Source organism: Blennius ocellaris (assembly GCF_963422515.1).
Source record: "Blennius ocellaris genome assembly, chromosome: 3".
Classification (NCBI taxonomy): Eukaryota; Metazoa; Chordata; class Actinopteri; order Blenniiformes; family Blenniidae; genus Blennius; species Blennius ocellaris.
This window is the reverse complement of record NC_137652.1, coordinates 18,892,993-18,910,822: the sequence shown is the minus strand read 5'-3', so window position 1 is coordinate 18,910,822 and position 17,830 is coordinate 18,892,993. Positions and strand designations below refer to the sequence as shown.

Sequence of the window (17,830 nt, the reverse complement as noted above, 5' to 3'; positions counted from 1 at the left end):
TGTGGTAGATCAACATGCTGACGAGACAGCAGGATTATTGCACCATGTAAAGAAGGAAAGCTTCTGATAGATATCGAAGAAGGGTAGCAAAAGTGTATATTCCAACATGAAGTCACTGAAAACAAGCCTGAAGGATGTGTGCGACACTTCTCAAAAGAGTTGAAACCTTTTTATTTTTATGTCATGTGAGAATGACCGTCTCACCTGACCCATGTGGTCTGGTCTGTCTTCAGGCTCTGATGATGCCTTCAAATTTCTCTTTTTGCTAATCAAGAGAATCGACAATCAGCAAACGGTATTGACATGTTTTGACATACACATTTCCAATTTTTTGTCAACAAATTAAAAGTGATACTCACCGAATCCACAGGAATACAAAGATGAATGCGACAATCAGGAGAACAGCAGGGACCACTCCAGCAGCAATGTATTTACCTATGGACACTGATCAAAATATAATGCTGACGGTGAATGGCATTATGCAGCATGTGAGGAGTGATCAAAACAGACATTAAGACCGATTGATATTTCCAAAATGCATGCATATTGATGTCCTGTTGTATAACTGAGTATAGAACCAAGACTCGCATTAATTTTGAGTTTTGCATGCTTTAGAACTGGAAAACATTCAAGAAAAGCCATTGCTTCAGTTGCAATTGGCTCAAAGGTGATATTACCTTCTAATAAAAGCATCAAACAAAAGTTGTAGTGAGCCAGATGACAAATTGCATCTCGTCACAATAGTAACATCAGAACTTCTGCTAAAGGAAGCTGGCTTGTAATTTGAAACCCAAACACTGCACTTCAAAACAGGCATAATTTGGTGGTCCAAAATAATATAACTCAGTAAATCATGGATGGTACGCCCTAGTTCTATTCCTTTTATCATTCAAATGAACATACCTCCCCAAAGAAAATTCAGTTGAATGATATCAAGAGGTGGCCCACAGGCTTTTTACAATTTTATATTTTCAGCAGTTTTGTGAAAAGAAAAGAAAATGGAAAAAACCTCCAATTTACTAATGGGACAGCTTCACAATAACAGCTTACATAGGAAATGCATTGCCAATTGAACAGTTCAGCGTAAAACACTCTTTTATTGTCTATGAAAAAAAAAATCTTTCTTCCTCTACCGAAATGCATTCTTTTGACATCATATTGCACACAGTGTATTTACAACATTTCCAGTAGTTTATAACCATCACAAAGTGGGCAAATTATGTCGAAACTAGATAGTGATGAGCCACCTCTAAATCTGAAGATATTGAGCTTAAATTTCACACATATCATCAGGATTGCAAAATAAATAAATATGGGGGATACCATCATCAGTATTAGTAACTTTTTTTTTGCCTATAATTTGGACCAACCAAAGGCTCAGTCATCAATATCAGAAATGTTTTGAGATGTAATTAATCAGATTGCGCTTTGTACATCAAGCTATGAACAGAAATAAATCCTCTCCGTGTTTGTACAATCTGGGAGATATAACAGAGGTTCCATGTCCATGAAGGCAAATAAATAGTTTGTGTATTAGTCAGAAGCAATTCTCAGTGTGTCAAGTAGACAGACAGAGAAGCAGGCTTTACAGGAGAACTTCCACTCATTGAGGTGAATCAGTGACAGGAGATTCCCCAACATGTTTTTTCAAACAATATGTCAGTAGTCACTGATGTCTGTGAAACTATAATCCACAAATCTATATCACAGAATCGATCTGTGGCACTGTGGCTATACCAAACTCATTTCTGATCCCGTGAAACCAGAAACAAACAATTCAGTTGAATCTTTGGTTTTCGTAACAGAGGAAAGATATTGGTCCAAAAATGTAATAATAATAATAATTTAAAAAAAAGTGCTTCTCTCATCACCTGCTGTTTCCGGCTTTTGCGTCCTCCCTTCACTCATGACTGAGGAAAGAGTTGTTTCAGATTCATCACTTCCATGACTGCATTATTTTTTTGTTTTGTATTTCTATTCTATGTTAGCTTTCAATATGTGATCGAGTGCTCTGTGTGCTTTATGTCTATATGTGAGCGAGTGCTCTTGTCTCTGCATTGGCTGGAGGATCAGCAGGTCTTTCAGTAGACCAGGCTTCAATGTCTTACATTCAATGCCGGCAAGTTTTGTTCCTGGTAAGCTACAGGAATCTTCTTGTGTTTTAGGTCATTGTTTAGTGCAGGGTTGGGCAATCCTGGTCCTCGAGGGCCCTGCACGTTTTAGATGTCTCCTCACATCAATACAACTGACAGCAATTAGTGGCTCCTTGTCAAGCTTTCTGCAGAGCCTCATCATGATAATGCAGGTGTGTTTGAGCAGGGAAACATCTAAAACGTGCAGGACTGTGGCCCTTGAGGACCAGGATTGCCCACCCCTGGTTTAGTGTAATGTTGACTTACTTTTACTCACATTTCACATCAAGAAAAGTGTATTCAGACAGCTTGCTTCCCAGGTTGTTATCAGCTTTGCAATAATACTCTCCAGTGTCCGAGGGCTGGATGGCCCTGAAGACAAGCTGCACGCCGTGACTGATATTTCCAGAGTGTGGTTGTCCTCTCTTGTACCAGGTGTAGGCAGCAGCTGGGTTGGCATCACTTTTGCAGGTCAGAGTCATTGACCTGCCCTCCATTATCTCACCAGAGGGACTGACTGAAACAACCGGGCGCTTTGGAGCATCTGGGGAAAAAAAGCATGTTAACATCTGATTTCTCTTCTGAACCTTCAAATGAGATACGGTTTATGTTGTGTCTTCCACCAGATTGAAAATCTGTAAAACTTGAAAGACTGTAGAGCAAACTCACACACTGATGGAGAGGGAATCTGGTTGAATCCTGACACAGCACAGGAATATCTGTCTGAAGACTGAAAACGTACTAACATTGAAAATGATGTTTCTCTCGTCATGACCCGCCCATTGTTATACCACACATAAACGAGAGGAAGAGGACAACTGTTTCGACATTTTAGCACAATGTTGAAGGAACCAAATGAACTGATCACTTCCACCTGGAGATCTGAAACACATAGAACGCATAGAACTCAAAGAACACGTACGCACGCACGCAAACACACACACACAGTAAGAGAGGGACTCTCAATATAAAGGTTACCTGTAACGGACAGCTTGATGGCCGCCAGACAAGGATGAATTGCTTCAAACTTAAATTTGTACAATCCAGAGTCGCTCTTTGTCACGTTGCTGATTCTCAAAGAGCAGCCATTTTCATGGCAATAATCCCACAAACGGTTTTTGTAGCGTGAGTCTGTTCTGAGATCCACTTGTGCTTTATTCCCCTCTTTGGTGAACCACAGTTCTTTAAGCATTGGAATGGATTGATAATTTGCTATGAGTGAGTGTCTGTAGGTGCAAGTTAGGTCCACTGTTCCTCCTTCTACAGCACATAACTTAGTCGCGTCTGTCACTCCCCAGTCATCCTGACCGTGTACCACTGTAACACAGACAGAAACTACAGTCAGGGTTAACAACCTCAGAATACAAGCTGTTCATTTGACAGAGCCATAGCTGCTCTCAGTGAATACATCGAGGACGTGAAATGTTTTGTATGTGGTTTGTAAGATAATCTAATACAAGCACGGTGGCGGTTTCAAAGGCTGGAACTTTTTGGTTCATAGACATGAACAGTAATGCGGTCTTACTGGAGTCAGACATGTTGATACAGGACGTTATTGATGATGTAGCAGTGGTGTATAGAATAGTAAGAAGTAGAAAACAGTAATCGTACAAAAATACATTTGAAATATATCTGAAAAAAACAAGTACAAAACGTATGGGAGATGGTCTGTCAGTAAGCCACAAAGTAGTGGAAGAAGAAGCAGAAAAGATGGTGTGTTTGAGATCAAGTTTGGGCCTGTTCTCATGCAGCAGAAACTGTGAAAGTGGTGTAGGTTTCATTTGGGGCCATTCGTGGGTGCTGTTGGTTGTTTTTGTCATGAAAACTCACACAAATGCTCATGAACGGGTTCCTTTAAATGTCGTCGCCGCAAGGAATTGTGGGGCAGCATTATCTCACCTTCTTTGGTAAAAGCTGCATCAGTGTTTCCTCAGCTAAAGGAGGTTGTAAAGGAAGCATTGAGCCTCCTTTGTATATCTTTTGGAGAATTCGAACACTCCTTATCATGGCCACTACTTAAACAATTCTGGGGGTTTAGGAAAAGTGGACATGAACATGAACATTCTCTGTTGTCTCTTCTCTGACAGGCTGCGAAGAGCGTAGTGCAGGAAAGCAGCCTCGCCACAATTTCCTGTATTAACAGTGTGAATGATTAAAAGGCTGGTGTTTGAGGATCTGCAGGCTCATTGGTTCATAAGTTAAAATGACATTTCTAACATGCAAAGACTTTTAAAAGTCGTTACCACTACAATACTCTTATTACTAGTGTAATGGTATCCTGGCGTGTGGTTAACATGCTTTACCTGTGGAATAAATTGTTCCAAAATCATGCCCAGGTTCTTTACTTGATCTGATGTTTTAACAGGTCTAGTTTTGATAAATATTTATCTCCCGTCACCAATAACAAACGTCAGTTTTGTCCTTGAGTTGGGAGATGTTTTCTGTCACCTAAGATTTAATTAAAAAAAAAAAGTTAAATTGGCTGCATGTCTCCAGGAGGTATAGAAATGTACAAGTTGTGTGTGACGAGCTGTGAAAATCAATTTGATGAATTGATGAATGAATTGGGCCTATAATTGATTCTTTGGGCACACGGCATTTGATTTCATGAACCCCTGAGAAACATTGCAAGGAACAGCCAGTTCATTACCCACATGATCACTCGCAGCACTTTAGCTGTTCACAAAGCACTTTAACACACACCACTTAAGGATAATGTAAAGTTTTGCACATATAAAAGATTGCATAGGGTTGTCATTTTAAAACTATTTATTAAAAGCTTTTGTTGTATTGATAGGCCCAGTCGGGGTGCATCACCGGTCAGGCAACATGATAATGAGTGTGATGTAATATCTAAGTGATATGAGAGTAGCTGATTCCTCTGGGTGTTGATGTGCATGTGCTGAATGTTTTAAGGTGTAGGCGAGAGTGTTTTGCAGTATGCAAACGTAAAAGCTTTACACTTACCTTCTCCTCTTGGGTTCCCCCAGGGAGCACACATCTTTAAAATGGGTCCGGGCTGAACCAAGAGCTGCGGTGTTGCATTTAGTTTTGGCGGGGTTTATAATTTAGTTTATTATTTGGATGTTTGGTTTTTAGGTTTATTTGTCAATATGGGTTTTCTTTTATTGAACATGGTTATACGTTTGGTTTTATGAAGTTAATCTTACCTGGGATCACCAATGGAGTTTTTAATTGTTTAATCCAATTGAGTGGACTGTACTTTAGGCACCTGTTCACATCATTCTCTGTTCTGGTGCTGAAGAAGCTACATTCCTGTAATCTCCCAATAAACGTTGCATTTTTGGAAAATAAAAACCTAAATTAAACAAAATGTTAACCACCCAACAAGCTGCCTCATCATATCATTTTAAGACACACACACACACACACACACACACACACACACACACACACACACACACACACACACACACACACACACACACACACACACACACACACACACACACACACACACTGCAGATTCCCTGGGACACGAACCAGCATGTATCCACAATTACTGGAAGTCAGAAGTTAAACTGGGGAATCGTTGAACAGAAAGTTATCTGATTTGTTGGGTTTTTCTCTTTTATTTGTAATCGCTAACAGGCAAGAAGATAACAGAGTTCTTTTCACATCCTGTATTGTGTATTTAGTTTCGCTGCTGTGAAATGTAAATGTTGACACACAGTACCTGACAAAGAGAAAAGACCGAACAAAAATCCATGTGTTGCTGCTGCTGTTAAAATCATCGCTGATCCTCTCAGTCTTCAAACTGGTCATGAAGGAAAAAATTGACAAAAGTTTGTTCTCTCAGTAAAACACACTGCAGATTTCTGTTGTGGTTTGTGGTAGCAGACTGAAAACTAGAAGACTTCCTCTTCACGGGTTGAATATGCTGAACGAGTCGAATACCAAGAAATGCCCTTTCTTACTGACGCAAGTGTCAGTGCACTGTTGTGAAATCTGTTTCACAGATGTTCCATTAAACTGCTGTGAAGATTCATATCTTTCAGACTATTTCTACCCAATAGTCTTAACTATGGGTGAGCAAGTACACCACTATCTGTATCTGTATCTGTTCAATCATCTAAATGATCTGTATCTGTACTCGGAGTGGGTGGGGGCTAAGCCATAAGTGGTTCAAGTGAAACTGGGTGGGGCTTAAATCAGTACATTATTTTAAGTCTGAAATTGATATGGATTGATCAGAAGTTGCTTTATTTATTGTTTATTTGAAAACTATTTACAGAACAGCCCCAGAATTGAGATTCATTTTTATATATAGAAAAAAATATACACTATATACAGTGTATAAAGCTTAAGTTGTAATATTTATAATGTGATATTTATTTTTATGAACAGCCATATACAATAAACATCTTAATATAGGCTACTTTGTGTGTTCAGCTATATGTGTGTATGTGTGTAAGTGGTCTGTAAGACTGTTTATTTTTTAATGATCTGTGTAAACCCAGTGATTCATGTAAAACATTCAGTGGTGGCAAACAGGAAAATAATATGTCAGCTTTGTTCATTGTATTCTTCTCAAAAGCATCGCATTCAATACAAGCAACACCACCAGTCCTAACTAACTAAGAGCAAGCAGATGGTTAAAAAAATTAATAAAAAATGCGACCGGAGTGGAGGCGGTGACCGACGCAACATGAGGCGTTTTCACCTCTGTCTTGTCAAATGCACCGCGTACGTTACGAAACAAGTTCACCAAGTAACTTTAAATATCATAAAAACCGAAATAGAGTCGAGCTGAAGAAAACCTAAGGACACAGTGCTTCCCAACACTGGATCTGAAATACGTATGTGTAGCGCTGCCACTATTATAGATGGCCATCTAGATTAACAAAAGTGTGTAAATGTAATGGCGAATTTCCATGGTAATGGTTGCTGAAGTGAATGAACAGTTCTCCTGGTATGGACTGATTTGTTGGAGGACCTTTAGATATGGAGGATTACGAAACCTGGGATGTCATCTGGTGCCAGTGCGCCAGCTGCTGCCAGCAATGACACCATGATACTTAGTTTAAAGTATGGATGCACCAATTTTTTTCACTTCCCATCCAATCCCAATAGTATAGTATAGTATAGTATTACCGATACTATTCCGATTCCAGAGCTCCGTTTGCTTTAATGTCATTATCATTTTTGTTTATATGAGGCTGTAATAAACTCCTCTCTACAGGCAAGTAAAGTATGAAATGTACGAATGTATGCATGTATATTCCCAAAAGGCAACTTGAGGTTAGTATAGGTACCAACAGATGGCATGAATTGCAATGTTGAAAAGGTAGAGAAGAAATTGGAATCTATCAACACGTTATCAACACTCTATCGACACAATAGTGGTAAAGGAATTTTAAACTCTATTTAAAGAAATACAGAAAAACGACGCATCACTGACCCAAAAAAACCAACAACAAACAATGGAAACAATGGACATGAGACCAAAACAGCCATGCATATGGCATATGGCCATACAACTGATTTCTCTAATATTGGAATTGCTTTAATGTCATAAATCAGAGTAAACGTATGCCAAGCAAACAATTACAATAACAACTTGTGTCAAGTTGTCACATAATTTTGTTGACTGTACTGTACACCGTCATTGATTCATTTCCATTTTCTTCATATCTTGTTCTGCAGAAGGACACAAAACATCATTCACAATGTCATAATCTCTAACCAACGCTGTGTTCTTGTTTTACAAACACTCACCTTGCAATATGATCAAATGTGATAACACTGTAGTCCAACTCATCCTCTTCTTTGACTTTCTCTGCTTGTGGAGTGATTCTGCTAATGTTTGAATACACAGCCTCTGCCTGGCTCTGAGTGGACCTGATAAGGCTGGAGTCTTCCTCTGGTTCTGCTGGTTGTCTTTCTACTGCGTCTGATGGAGTGTTGTGAACTGGATCCATGTTTATCTGACCGGAAGAAGAGAACTTGTAACCCACGTTGCAGAAAAATACATTTATTGTGTTTTTGTTAAATTTCTGTGCTATGTGGAATAATACCATTATACAACCTCTATGTGCTGTTGGGATTTCAGCGGACACAACGCTGTTTAACAGTATTTCCATTATAGTTTAAAGTATCATTCTGTTTGTTTGTTTCATTTTAACATCGGCTGCTTCTAGTGGCTTGTGGCAGAAGTCACCAGTTAACAGGGGCACCAGTGAAACCTAAACACCGGACAGTGAAACGCGATCGTTACAATTCACATTGTTGACGTTACTTTGATATTTTAAAGTTGATCTCGGAGGGACATTGATTTTTGAGGTAATATTGGAGGTACATTTTCAAGTAATATTAAAGGTACATTGTGATTTTGAGGAAATAATGGAGACACATCATTACTTTTACCAGATCGTTAGTCACAATGCATTTTGTATGACATGTCGCATCCACATGCACGTTTACTCTTCCAAAGCAATGTCAGCTGCACACACACCATCTGGAGTAAATTGGGTGATGAGATTTGAACTGAAAACTGCTGAATTGGAGGGTGAGCGATTTTCAGCTGGCCTCATCAGTTCCCAAATTCTTCCAAATTGGTTAATAGTTGTAATTCAAGTGAATCAAAGTTCCCTATAGAGCATCTAATATGTTGTTTTTGCATTGTTCCTAAATGAATGCAGAACTGAAGAGATTGGCTCGGTTTTGCATTGCATTTTAGGCCGCTCCCATGGCAACCGATTCAGAACGATTTCCAGAACGTTCTACCATCAGACTGGGGTTTTAACTTTGCGTACATCCAGAACAAACATTTTCAGAATAAAACGTAAATCAGTGTTACATGTGAATGTGGACTTTCAGGATTTGAACTTTCTCACCTGTTCTGTGTTGGCAGACGTCCCTCCATCCTGACTGTGTTGTTTAAATCGCTTAGATCTTCTACATCTAATTAAGGAATGAATGTGTGCATTTATTAATGCATTCAACCAACATATAATATGTTTTGAAGAATAATGAAAATGCTCATTGGGACATTAACCTCATATGAAGATAGACAGCGAGGACAATCAGAGTCAAGATGATGATTGCTGATACTCCAATAGCTGCTGATTTCCATGAGTCTGGAGAGCCAGAATAAAACAATGGCGATTTGTTTCTCTGATTATTTGATTGTGTCAATATCATTTCATTACTTTTTAAACCATCTGAATGAAGTTTTTGATTACCGATCGCCAGACTGACCTGCTATCGCTGTCGGATATGAGGTGGATTTATGAAGTCCTCTGCTGTTCTCAGCCTCACAGTAATAACTCCCACTGTGTTCAGGTCTGAAGTTGTCGATGATGAAGGTCTGACCGGAGGCTCTAGGTGAGTCTTCATCCTCCTTGTACCAGGTGTAATTAGCTGCTGGGTTAGCGTCACTGCTGCAGATCAGAGTCACTGAGCTTCCCTCTTTTATCCCACCAGATGGAGTCACTGACACTGAGGGAAGCTTTGGAGAATCTGCAAGAGCAAATACAAGGAAACAAATGTTTGACCCTATTAACAAAACCTCCTCATGCTGTCCTGCTTATTTGTACGCTTTCTTTATTTTACTCCCTTTTTTTCTCTTCTTTATTTGTTCTATATTGATTTGCTTATGTTGTAAACTTCAATTATTAGTTTGTCCAGTGTTGTTGAATTTGTGGGGAGCGTTCTGTTATTAGTTAGTTGTTTTTTGTTTTTTTGAAATCCAGACACCAATAATAATTCAGAACGATACTGGATTCTCCTAAGCCGATCACTGACGATGACTCAAGATCAATGAACGGTTATGAGTGAAAAGACACAGCAATTTGTTAAAAAGTTTTCTACCCTTTTCTTCCCACATAACGGCAACTATTTGGTTCATGATTTTTTTCTGTGATGTTTATCAAAAAAATCCTGGTTGTTTTAAAAATCAACCCAACTTTCCCAAGTGGTTCCAAATATGTCTAATCTGGCAACCCTGGATGTGACGAGTGTTTCCGACTTACACTGGACATCTAAGTATAGTAGCGTAGAGTTGGTCCATCCGTGTTGGTTCTCAGATCTGCAGTAGTAGTTCCCTCTGTCTTTATAGCTGATGGCGGTAAAGTGAAGAACGCCTCTTTGCTCTCTTGACAGAGTTTGTTTCCCCCTGTACCAGGTGTAGGTAGGTGTTGGGTTAGCGTCACTGCTGCAGGTCAGAGTCACTGAGCTTCCCTCCACGATCTCACCAGATGGACTCACCGACACTGAGGTGTTTCTTGGACGATCTGAAAGAAGTAAACTGAATTCTATTGGCAGAATCACTGGAAATTATGTAGTTAGCAGGCCAAGGCCACAATTTAGCTGTTTATTGTTTTTGGAATGAAACCACACACATATGCGTTTAAATAACTGGGGTCATAAAACTACCAGGTCCCAGGAGAATGTGGACTGGAAGTCGTGACACTCTAGAAGCAGACATTGTTGTTAATGTCTATCTACTTGTGCATGTGCAGATAAACTGTTTACTTTGGTTGGAGTGCACATTTGCAACAGCACTGTTTCAGAAAAGTTGCATTTTACTCCGTTTCCACGGAGACTGAGGCAGATGGTCTTCAAAGAGTTACATTTTCTTGCGTTTCTACGGCAACTGAGCAGATGCATTTTGTAAATGTTACATTCTCAGTGACTCCGAGCACCATTATCGTGTAAACAGACACCCAAAAATGCTATGGAAGATTTTCATTTACACTTGGGCCTAAAAACTCAGCCAAACCTGATATATTTTGTACTTTTAAAAGCATAGAGGATTTACTCACACTTCACATTAATAAAGACAGCTTTGGACACAATGCGTCCCAGACCATTCGCAGCCACACAGTGATATTCTCCAGAGTCAGAGGGCTGGATGGACCTAAAGACAAGCTCCTCCTTATTAACCGGTTTTTGGTTCGTCTTATACCAGGAATATGTAGCTGGTGGATTAGCATCACTGCTGCACTTCAGAGACATTGAACTGTCCTTAAAAACGTCACCAGAGTTGCTCATCAACACTTTGGGAACTGTTGGACCATCTGTAAAACAGGAACAGGCATTGACATTGAGTGGCTTTCAGATGCACCACATGTAAGAATTTGAGGTGTAATGTGTCACTAGAAGTATGAAATGATCACGATGTCACTGCATAACATACCCCACCCACAAACAAGTACCATGATAAAGAGATAGTGTTATGCACTGTTGAAATCAACACGCTAATATTGGCAGGTGACTTCATAACTTGCCAATGAGGTGGCAATAAGAAATTGAAAATAGAATAACTGCGGCCGATGAGGCAATAATACATCAATTGTATCACATTTCCAGGAAATAAAAGATTTCCAGTTTATGTGCAGTTTTCTTTTCAAAAATAGGTACAGTGGGTGGCCATCATAGTTATTGAATGAGGCCACATTGTCCCTCAGATACGGCTGTAATGGTACTTGATTACACTATAAGCAAGTTATGACATTCACAGCTTCATTGCATTTAAAGTAGTCAAAATTATTGTTATTGGTTGTGACATTGATGTCGCTGTCACTGTTCATGTTACAGCTGTGGGTGTATACACAGCAACATATGGCATATACAGTATCTATATGCATTCAGCCTAATATGGTAAATAAGGGAAGGATCAGTTTTTCTATTGAGTTATAGTCCTAAATTTAAGCTTCATAAACCAACAAATATCTGATTTCTAGTCTTCCTTAGGAGTAAATATATCACAATCAGACCAATATTTATGTTTTTATTATTTGCTGTTTTACCGTGTGTTATCCTAAATTAACTTGGTTAAACAAAAAGGACAATGATTGTATAGAACATCCCTACTCTATCATAAGAACAAACAAAAGTTTTCAGTTAAAAACGCTGTGTAAATGTCATCATGTTGTACAGAGATGCTGCAGTCTTGTGTTTTCTGCAAAGGTACTGTGCAGTGAACTCACACACTGAGGGAGAGTGGTAACCGTCATAAACACAGGAGTGATTGTCTGAGCCATCAACGACTCCTCCGAATAGGAAAAGTGTTTCGTAGTGTATCCTCTCTCCATTTTTGTACCACACAAAAGAGGACGGGCCAGGGCGTAAACAGCTGCTGTGGCAGATCAGCTGTGGACCAGAGGAAGACCAGATCACCTGCACCTCGATATCTGGATCTGTGCGTGAGGAGGAAAAAGACAAATACACAGCAACACACATTACCAACTCCCCTCTCATAGATCCAGCACATTAAATGTACAGTAAAAGAAGCAGTGCACCTTTTGGAATATCGCATATATATATATATATATATATATATATATATATATATATATATATTTTTTTTTTAATCTTAATTGCTCAATAAAATCCAATTAGATCTACTGTTAAGTCACAAGCAGAGTCGACTGGCCCATTAGGCAAATGCTGAGGCCTCCAGGGGTGGCCAAAAATTTAGAAATGAAACAGTCACCTTCAACATAGTGATATTAAAATGTGTTATTACTAATACCTCTTCAAATGGGAATGCTTATAGTGATTATTCAAATGTAAACCAATGCCCAATTATTACTACAAATGTTAATACGACATGAGTCCTTTTGTATATAGTTGTTTAGATTAGTTTTGTATTTAATTACTGCACAGTGTGAATGTAGCTTATGTGTAGTAACTGTGTTTGATGTTGACTTGTATTTAGAATTTATTACTATTATTATTTATTCAGTTATTTACATGGCTTCATCATTTAAGGGGGAAAAAATGGGTAATGTAGCTCATGGATACACCGAAGTGGAGCATATATATGACGTATACCCACGTATACCCCGGAACTACACTTCTGGCTGTAACATGGTACCATATGCGACCTTTAATTTCTACCTGTGACGTTCAGAATTGTTCCAGGCAAAATACTTGTCCACTTATCACTCGTCTGTCCAAATTTGAAGCGATATTCTCCCGAATCACTCTTTGTCAAACTCCTGATGGTCAGGGTGGAGTGTCTCTTATTCGTCACATGACGCCCAGCTTGAGTTGTGTATCGGTGGCCTCTTAGATGGTCTTCAGGCTGCGTGGTCATCTCTTGTAGACGGAACCAGAATCCTGGCACGTCGGCATAATTATTTTTGCTGCTGTATGTGGCAGAAATGGTTACTGATGATCCTCTGAAGGCACAGATGCTTCTTTCAGCATATGACAATGAAGTGCATGAATCACTGGGGACACCTGGAAATTAATATATAAAACCTCCATCAAAAACTTGAATAGCTCTTGTTACATCAGCTCAGGTTGCGGCCTATGAAAGAGTATTATGAAGTATACCTACACTCTGTGGGAGAGGGCAAATCCTCATAGCCTTTCAGAGCACAGGAAAGGCGGGATGCAGAATAAAAAGCATCTGAATATGGGTTGGATTTTTCAATTTTCTTCCCATTTTGGTACCAGATGTAGGAAGAATTTTGAGGTACACAACCGCTTCTACACCGCATCTTTGAATTTGTGCAGGACCTAATCATGCACTTAGATGTTTTGAGCTCCAGCTGCAGACCTGAGTGTGTAAAGAAACAAAGACAGCATTTAAACCGTGATCAACGTTGATGAATGGTGAACATTTCACGTTATAAAATGTACTTTGAAAAAGTGTTGCTACCTGTGACAGTCAGTCTGACTCCTGTTTGGCCAGTAAAACTCCCATTAGGCTGGTTTGTGATGAACCTGAACTTGTACAGAGCTGAATCGTTCTCTGTCAGGTTTGTGATGCTCAGAGTGCACTTTTTCTCGCTGCAGTGATATCGCACACGACCTGCATACTGCCAGTCTGTTCTCAGGTCCACAGGTTCTTTGTTCTGGAGTTTTGTGAACCAGAACATTTGCTCCACTGTAGTATTTAGTCCAGCCATTCTGAGAGGATATTCAAAGGTGCTGGATATGTCCACTTTTGATCCTTTTAAGGCACAGATGACAGTTGGAGTATAATTCACTCCCCAGCCAGTCTGACCCTGTGTCACTGCAACAGGGAACACAGCAGAAACCTCCATCAGGTCACACAGTGAAGTGAAAGTTACCAGAATTGATAGTACACCATGCAATATCAGACCCGATACTCATATCGGTGCATCCCTACTTAATAATGCGATTCTATTTCCGAGGAGTACCTTCAGGAATAACCAGCTCAGATTCCTGATATTTCTCTCCTTCTGTGCCTCTTACTTCTGTTTTTTTTTTTTTGCCATCAAGTATAACATTTTAGTTCTGTCAAACGATTAACGTTTTTAATCAAATTGATCACAGGGTTGCTGTGGATTATTTTATTAATCACAATTAAATATCTTTACTTTTCAAACACAATATTAAACATGTTTCACTTTGTATGAGTAAACAGATTCAAAATAAAGGGAATAAATATATGCACATAACATGTTAATTAACCACCTTTAACAGATCATGTCTACAAAAAACTTCTCTCTGTTTCAAACAACCTTTAATCCACATCAATGTGGCCCTCGTACTCCTTCAGCCAGTTATTCACTAATTTGTTGAACACTCAACAACTTTGACATCATGTATAAGGATATATGCTCATTATAAGTGTATCCTCAGTTGTTTGTTTTTTTTGCTCATGTATGTTTATAGTTTTACCTTTGTACTGATAGATTCTTTTGGTTGGGCTGTGCGCCACAAGAGTCGTCTTTCAATTTTGTTAAAGTTGATTCTCACTTCTCACATCGGTTGGTTGCTTTTATCAGATAAGAGCTTCACCATTACTTTTCTAGAAGCCGTAAGTGAGACAGGAAGTCACACCAAGCTGCTCTTGCGATGTACACACATCAGGTTAAAGTACAGCCAAACTATCATGTGGTGTCTTTTTCTATTTGAATCTTTCATTATACACATCTGTGATACATCTTTGCAGCAATTGTCCAAAATGTATCTCCTCCAATCAGATTATTTTGTCAGAATGAACAGTTTGTATATTTAAATCAAATTTTCCAACATCTTTGGAAGCTCTTGGACCGGGGGTCTGCAACATGTGGTTCAGGAGTTGATTTATGGCAGCTCCATAAAGTTTTCCTGAAATTAAGTTGAAATATACCTTTATCTTAATCTGCACATCAAAAGAATTAACAAATCATAATAACAAATATGTCTAAAATAGTGCGAATTCTAAAATGAAATAGATTCTAAAAAGTTGGAGAAACTAAAACATCTCAAATGAAGAGAAAATTTGACAAAAGGTCTCTGAAAATTTGTTGGAAAACCAAAAAATATACAAACTGTCAGAATATTTAAAAGAGTCAGGCATTGTATGGACAGGATCCCAGTTGTACAGTCGATCTCATGCAACCTCAATTTGCAACTGGAAAAACGATCAACAATTAGTCGCATCTGAGACTATTCTCGTGGCTTGAATACTCCTTCTTTGAGAAAGTTATTTTTTAGTTAGTTTAGTTTAGATCGTTTTTTTTTTGTTTTTTTTAACTGAATTGGTCAAATTTTGATTTCTTCACTTAAGCTGCCACAATGCCATTTTTCATATCCCAGAAATGCATTTTTCCAAAGATGATGTCAGTTGAGCAAAACATTAAATAGTTTGATGGCTACAAAATCGGTTTGTAAACATCGACTTTGGTGTGATCAATTTAGGCAACTGCGAGTTGGAAATTTGTGGACATGAGTGGTCACGCTCTTGTTTTCATGTATTAGTTTATTCTCTGTACGGAAGTGATACCGTTTATGGGAAGTATATTTTTAAAAAATGTTTCTGGTACAGTAACTTTAAAGAAACACAGCAAGACGGGATGGTCCATTTCAGAGAATTCAAAAACTACTCTAAACCGTATTCCACTCATCCAGCAAGATGAAACCTTGGCCTCGTCCATGCGGATCCACACAATGGCGGGGATCAGGTCAGCAGTTCTGTCGACTGGAAGCGAGGAAGAGCCGGCTCAGAATAGTTTTGTCCCGGCTCGGACTTCCAGCCAGGTGGCTGTATTCCGGTCAAGCCATTGACCAATGGCTGCTGTGAGTTTGGGCCTGGGGTGGGATTTCACATCCAGGTGTGAAAACTCTTGCTTGTCCAGTGGTGGCGAAACATGTTGAACTGCTGCCCCCTGTTGGGCCGCGTGGTGTAGTGGTTTTATGAATTTTGTTCTCAGAGAATCATGTGCGCTGGGAAAGAGTTCCTTTATTCTCAGAGGAACCTGTGCTCATTACTCCTTACTGATCTTAGGTCCCAAACCCTGTGCTAAACATTCTTATTGGTAAAGAAAAGGAAAAATACACACAAAATAAGGGAGATAGTTAGTTTCTTGTTCCTGATCTCTGTACTGTGACACTGCAGATAAAATGTTGATGTGAAACTCATCAACACCTTCAACAAAAAAGAAAAAATGAAGAATGGAACACCAGCTGGACATAATGGTGGAAAATGTAAATACTGGGGACTCCCCACATTTAAATGTGAGCTTACTGTAAAATAGGAATTAAGAACGACAAGCCAATGCATATCACACAGGGATACTTTTTGTTCAGGATTTTACTAAAACTTGTGAAAGAGAGCAGTGACAGTGTGCACAAAGATTACTTTGAGTTGCCTGTAAGGTTGGTGGTGACCAGAAAAGTTCAGACGTACTTTAAAATAACAATATGGCAGCAGATCGCTTCACTACCACAAGTCACAAGACCATCCAGGAGGCAGTAGTTTCATATCAGGCATACCACATCAGTTTTCTCCCCATCCGGAATTGATCATCATCACACTTGTACTTCACAACTTTCCCTTCAGCATTAACGTCATTAAATGTCATGTCAATATCATTAAATGTAGAATGAATTCATTAAAATACCAATCTAAAATACTAAATCATCAACAATTATGTATTCAATTTCAGTATTTAATATTTTCGTGCATAATGACACTGCGTTCTGCTGCACCACTTCTCCAGGACTGCATATATATGTATATATATATATATATATATATATATATATATGTCCATCTATCTGATAGATAGATAGATAGATAGATAGATAGATAGATAGATAGATAGATAGATAGATAGATACTATACTGTAGTTTCGTTTATATTTTATATATTTTTGCTCCAGGCTCGATCACTATATTCTCTTTGGTGTTACAAATAAATGTACAGGATGTCTGACCAACCATACAGGAAGTGAAATCTGAGTTTACAAAAGGGACTTATTACCTTTTTAGTGAAACATTTATGGCAAATTGTGTAAATACACCAAAATTACATTAAAAAAAATAATTTAATTGTAGAAAACAAAATGTAAAGGTTCAGTACCTGAAGTAGAGAGAATAATGGCCATGAATCCCTTCACAGCTGTAAATAAACTCATGGCTGCTTTTCTCCTCGTCTCTGGGTGAAGAGCAGTGCATGGGAACCAGTTACCCGAATTAATGATGAGTGGAGCTACAAGGATGTGGTCTTGAAGGAGAGACCTCTGTGGTCGCGACTGACACTCAACACAGCTGCTGAAGACCGTTCTGTTTTCCTTCCTCTTTACACAATCAGCAGGCCTTCATCACTGAGACGCTGCACTTCCACACCATGAAAGCAAAACTACACCGTCTTCAAACGTTTGCTTATTTATACCTGTCTGCTGAACGAAGCAAGCAAATCACAGCTTCCGGAAGCCCCGGAACTGTTTCTTAAAGAATACTTTCTTAGGTTTCCTCAGGGAAAAAT

At 38.9% G+C, this 17,830-nt stretch overlaps 1 protein-coding gene across 1 annotated transcript; it reads right to left on the bottom strand.

The window, feature by feature from the left end:
- Positions 1-7,726: 7,726 nt before the first annotated feature.
- On the bottom strand, positions 7,727-13,197 carry LOC308144639 (B-cell receptor CD22-like; the record flags this gene model as incomplete). The annotated part of the gene is made up of 9 exons (XM_080515811.1): positions 7,727-7,793; positions 7,872-8,080; positions 8,990-9,056; positions 9,151-9,232; positions 9,354-9,614; positions 10,127-10,387; positions 10,919-11,173; positions 12,086-12,295; positions 13,032-13,197. The coding sequence occupies 9 exons, from the start codon at positions 13,195-13,197 to the stop codon at positions 7,727-7,729; spliced, it is 1,578 nt and encodes a 525-aa protein (XP_080371937.1).
- Between the last annotated feature and the right edge of the window lie 4,633 nt (positions 13,198-17,830).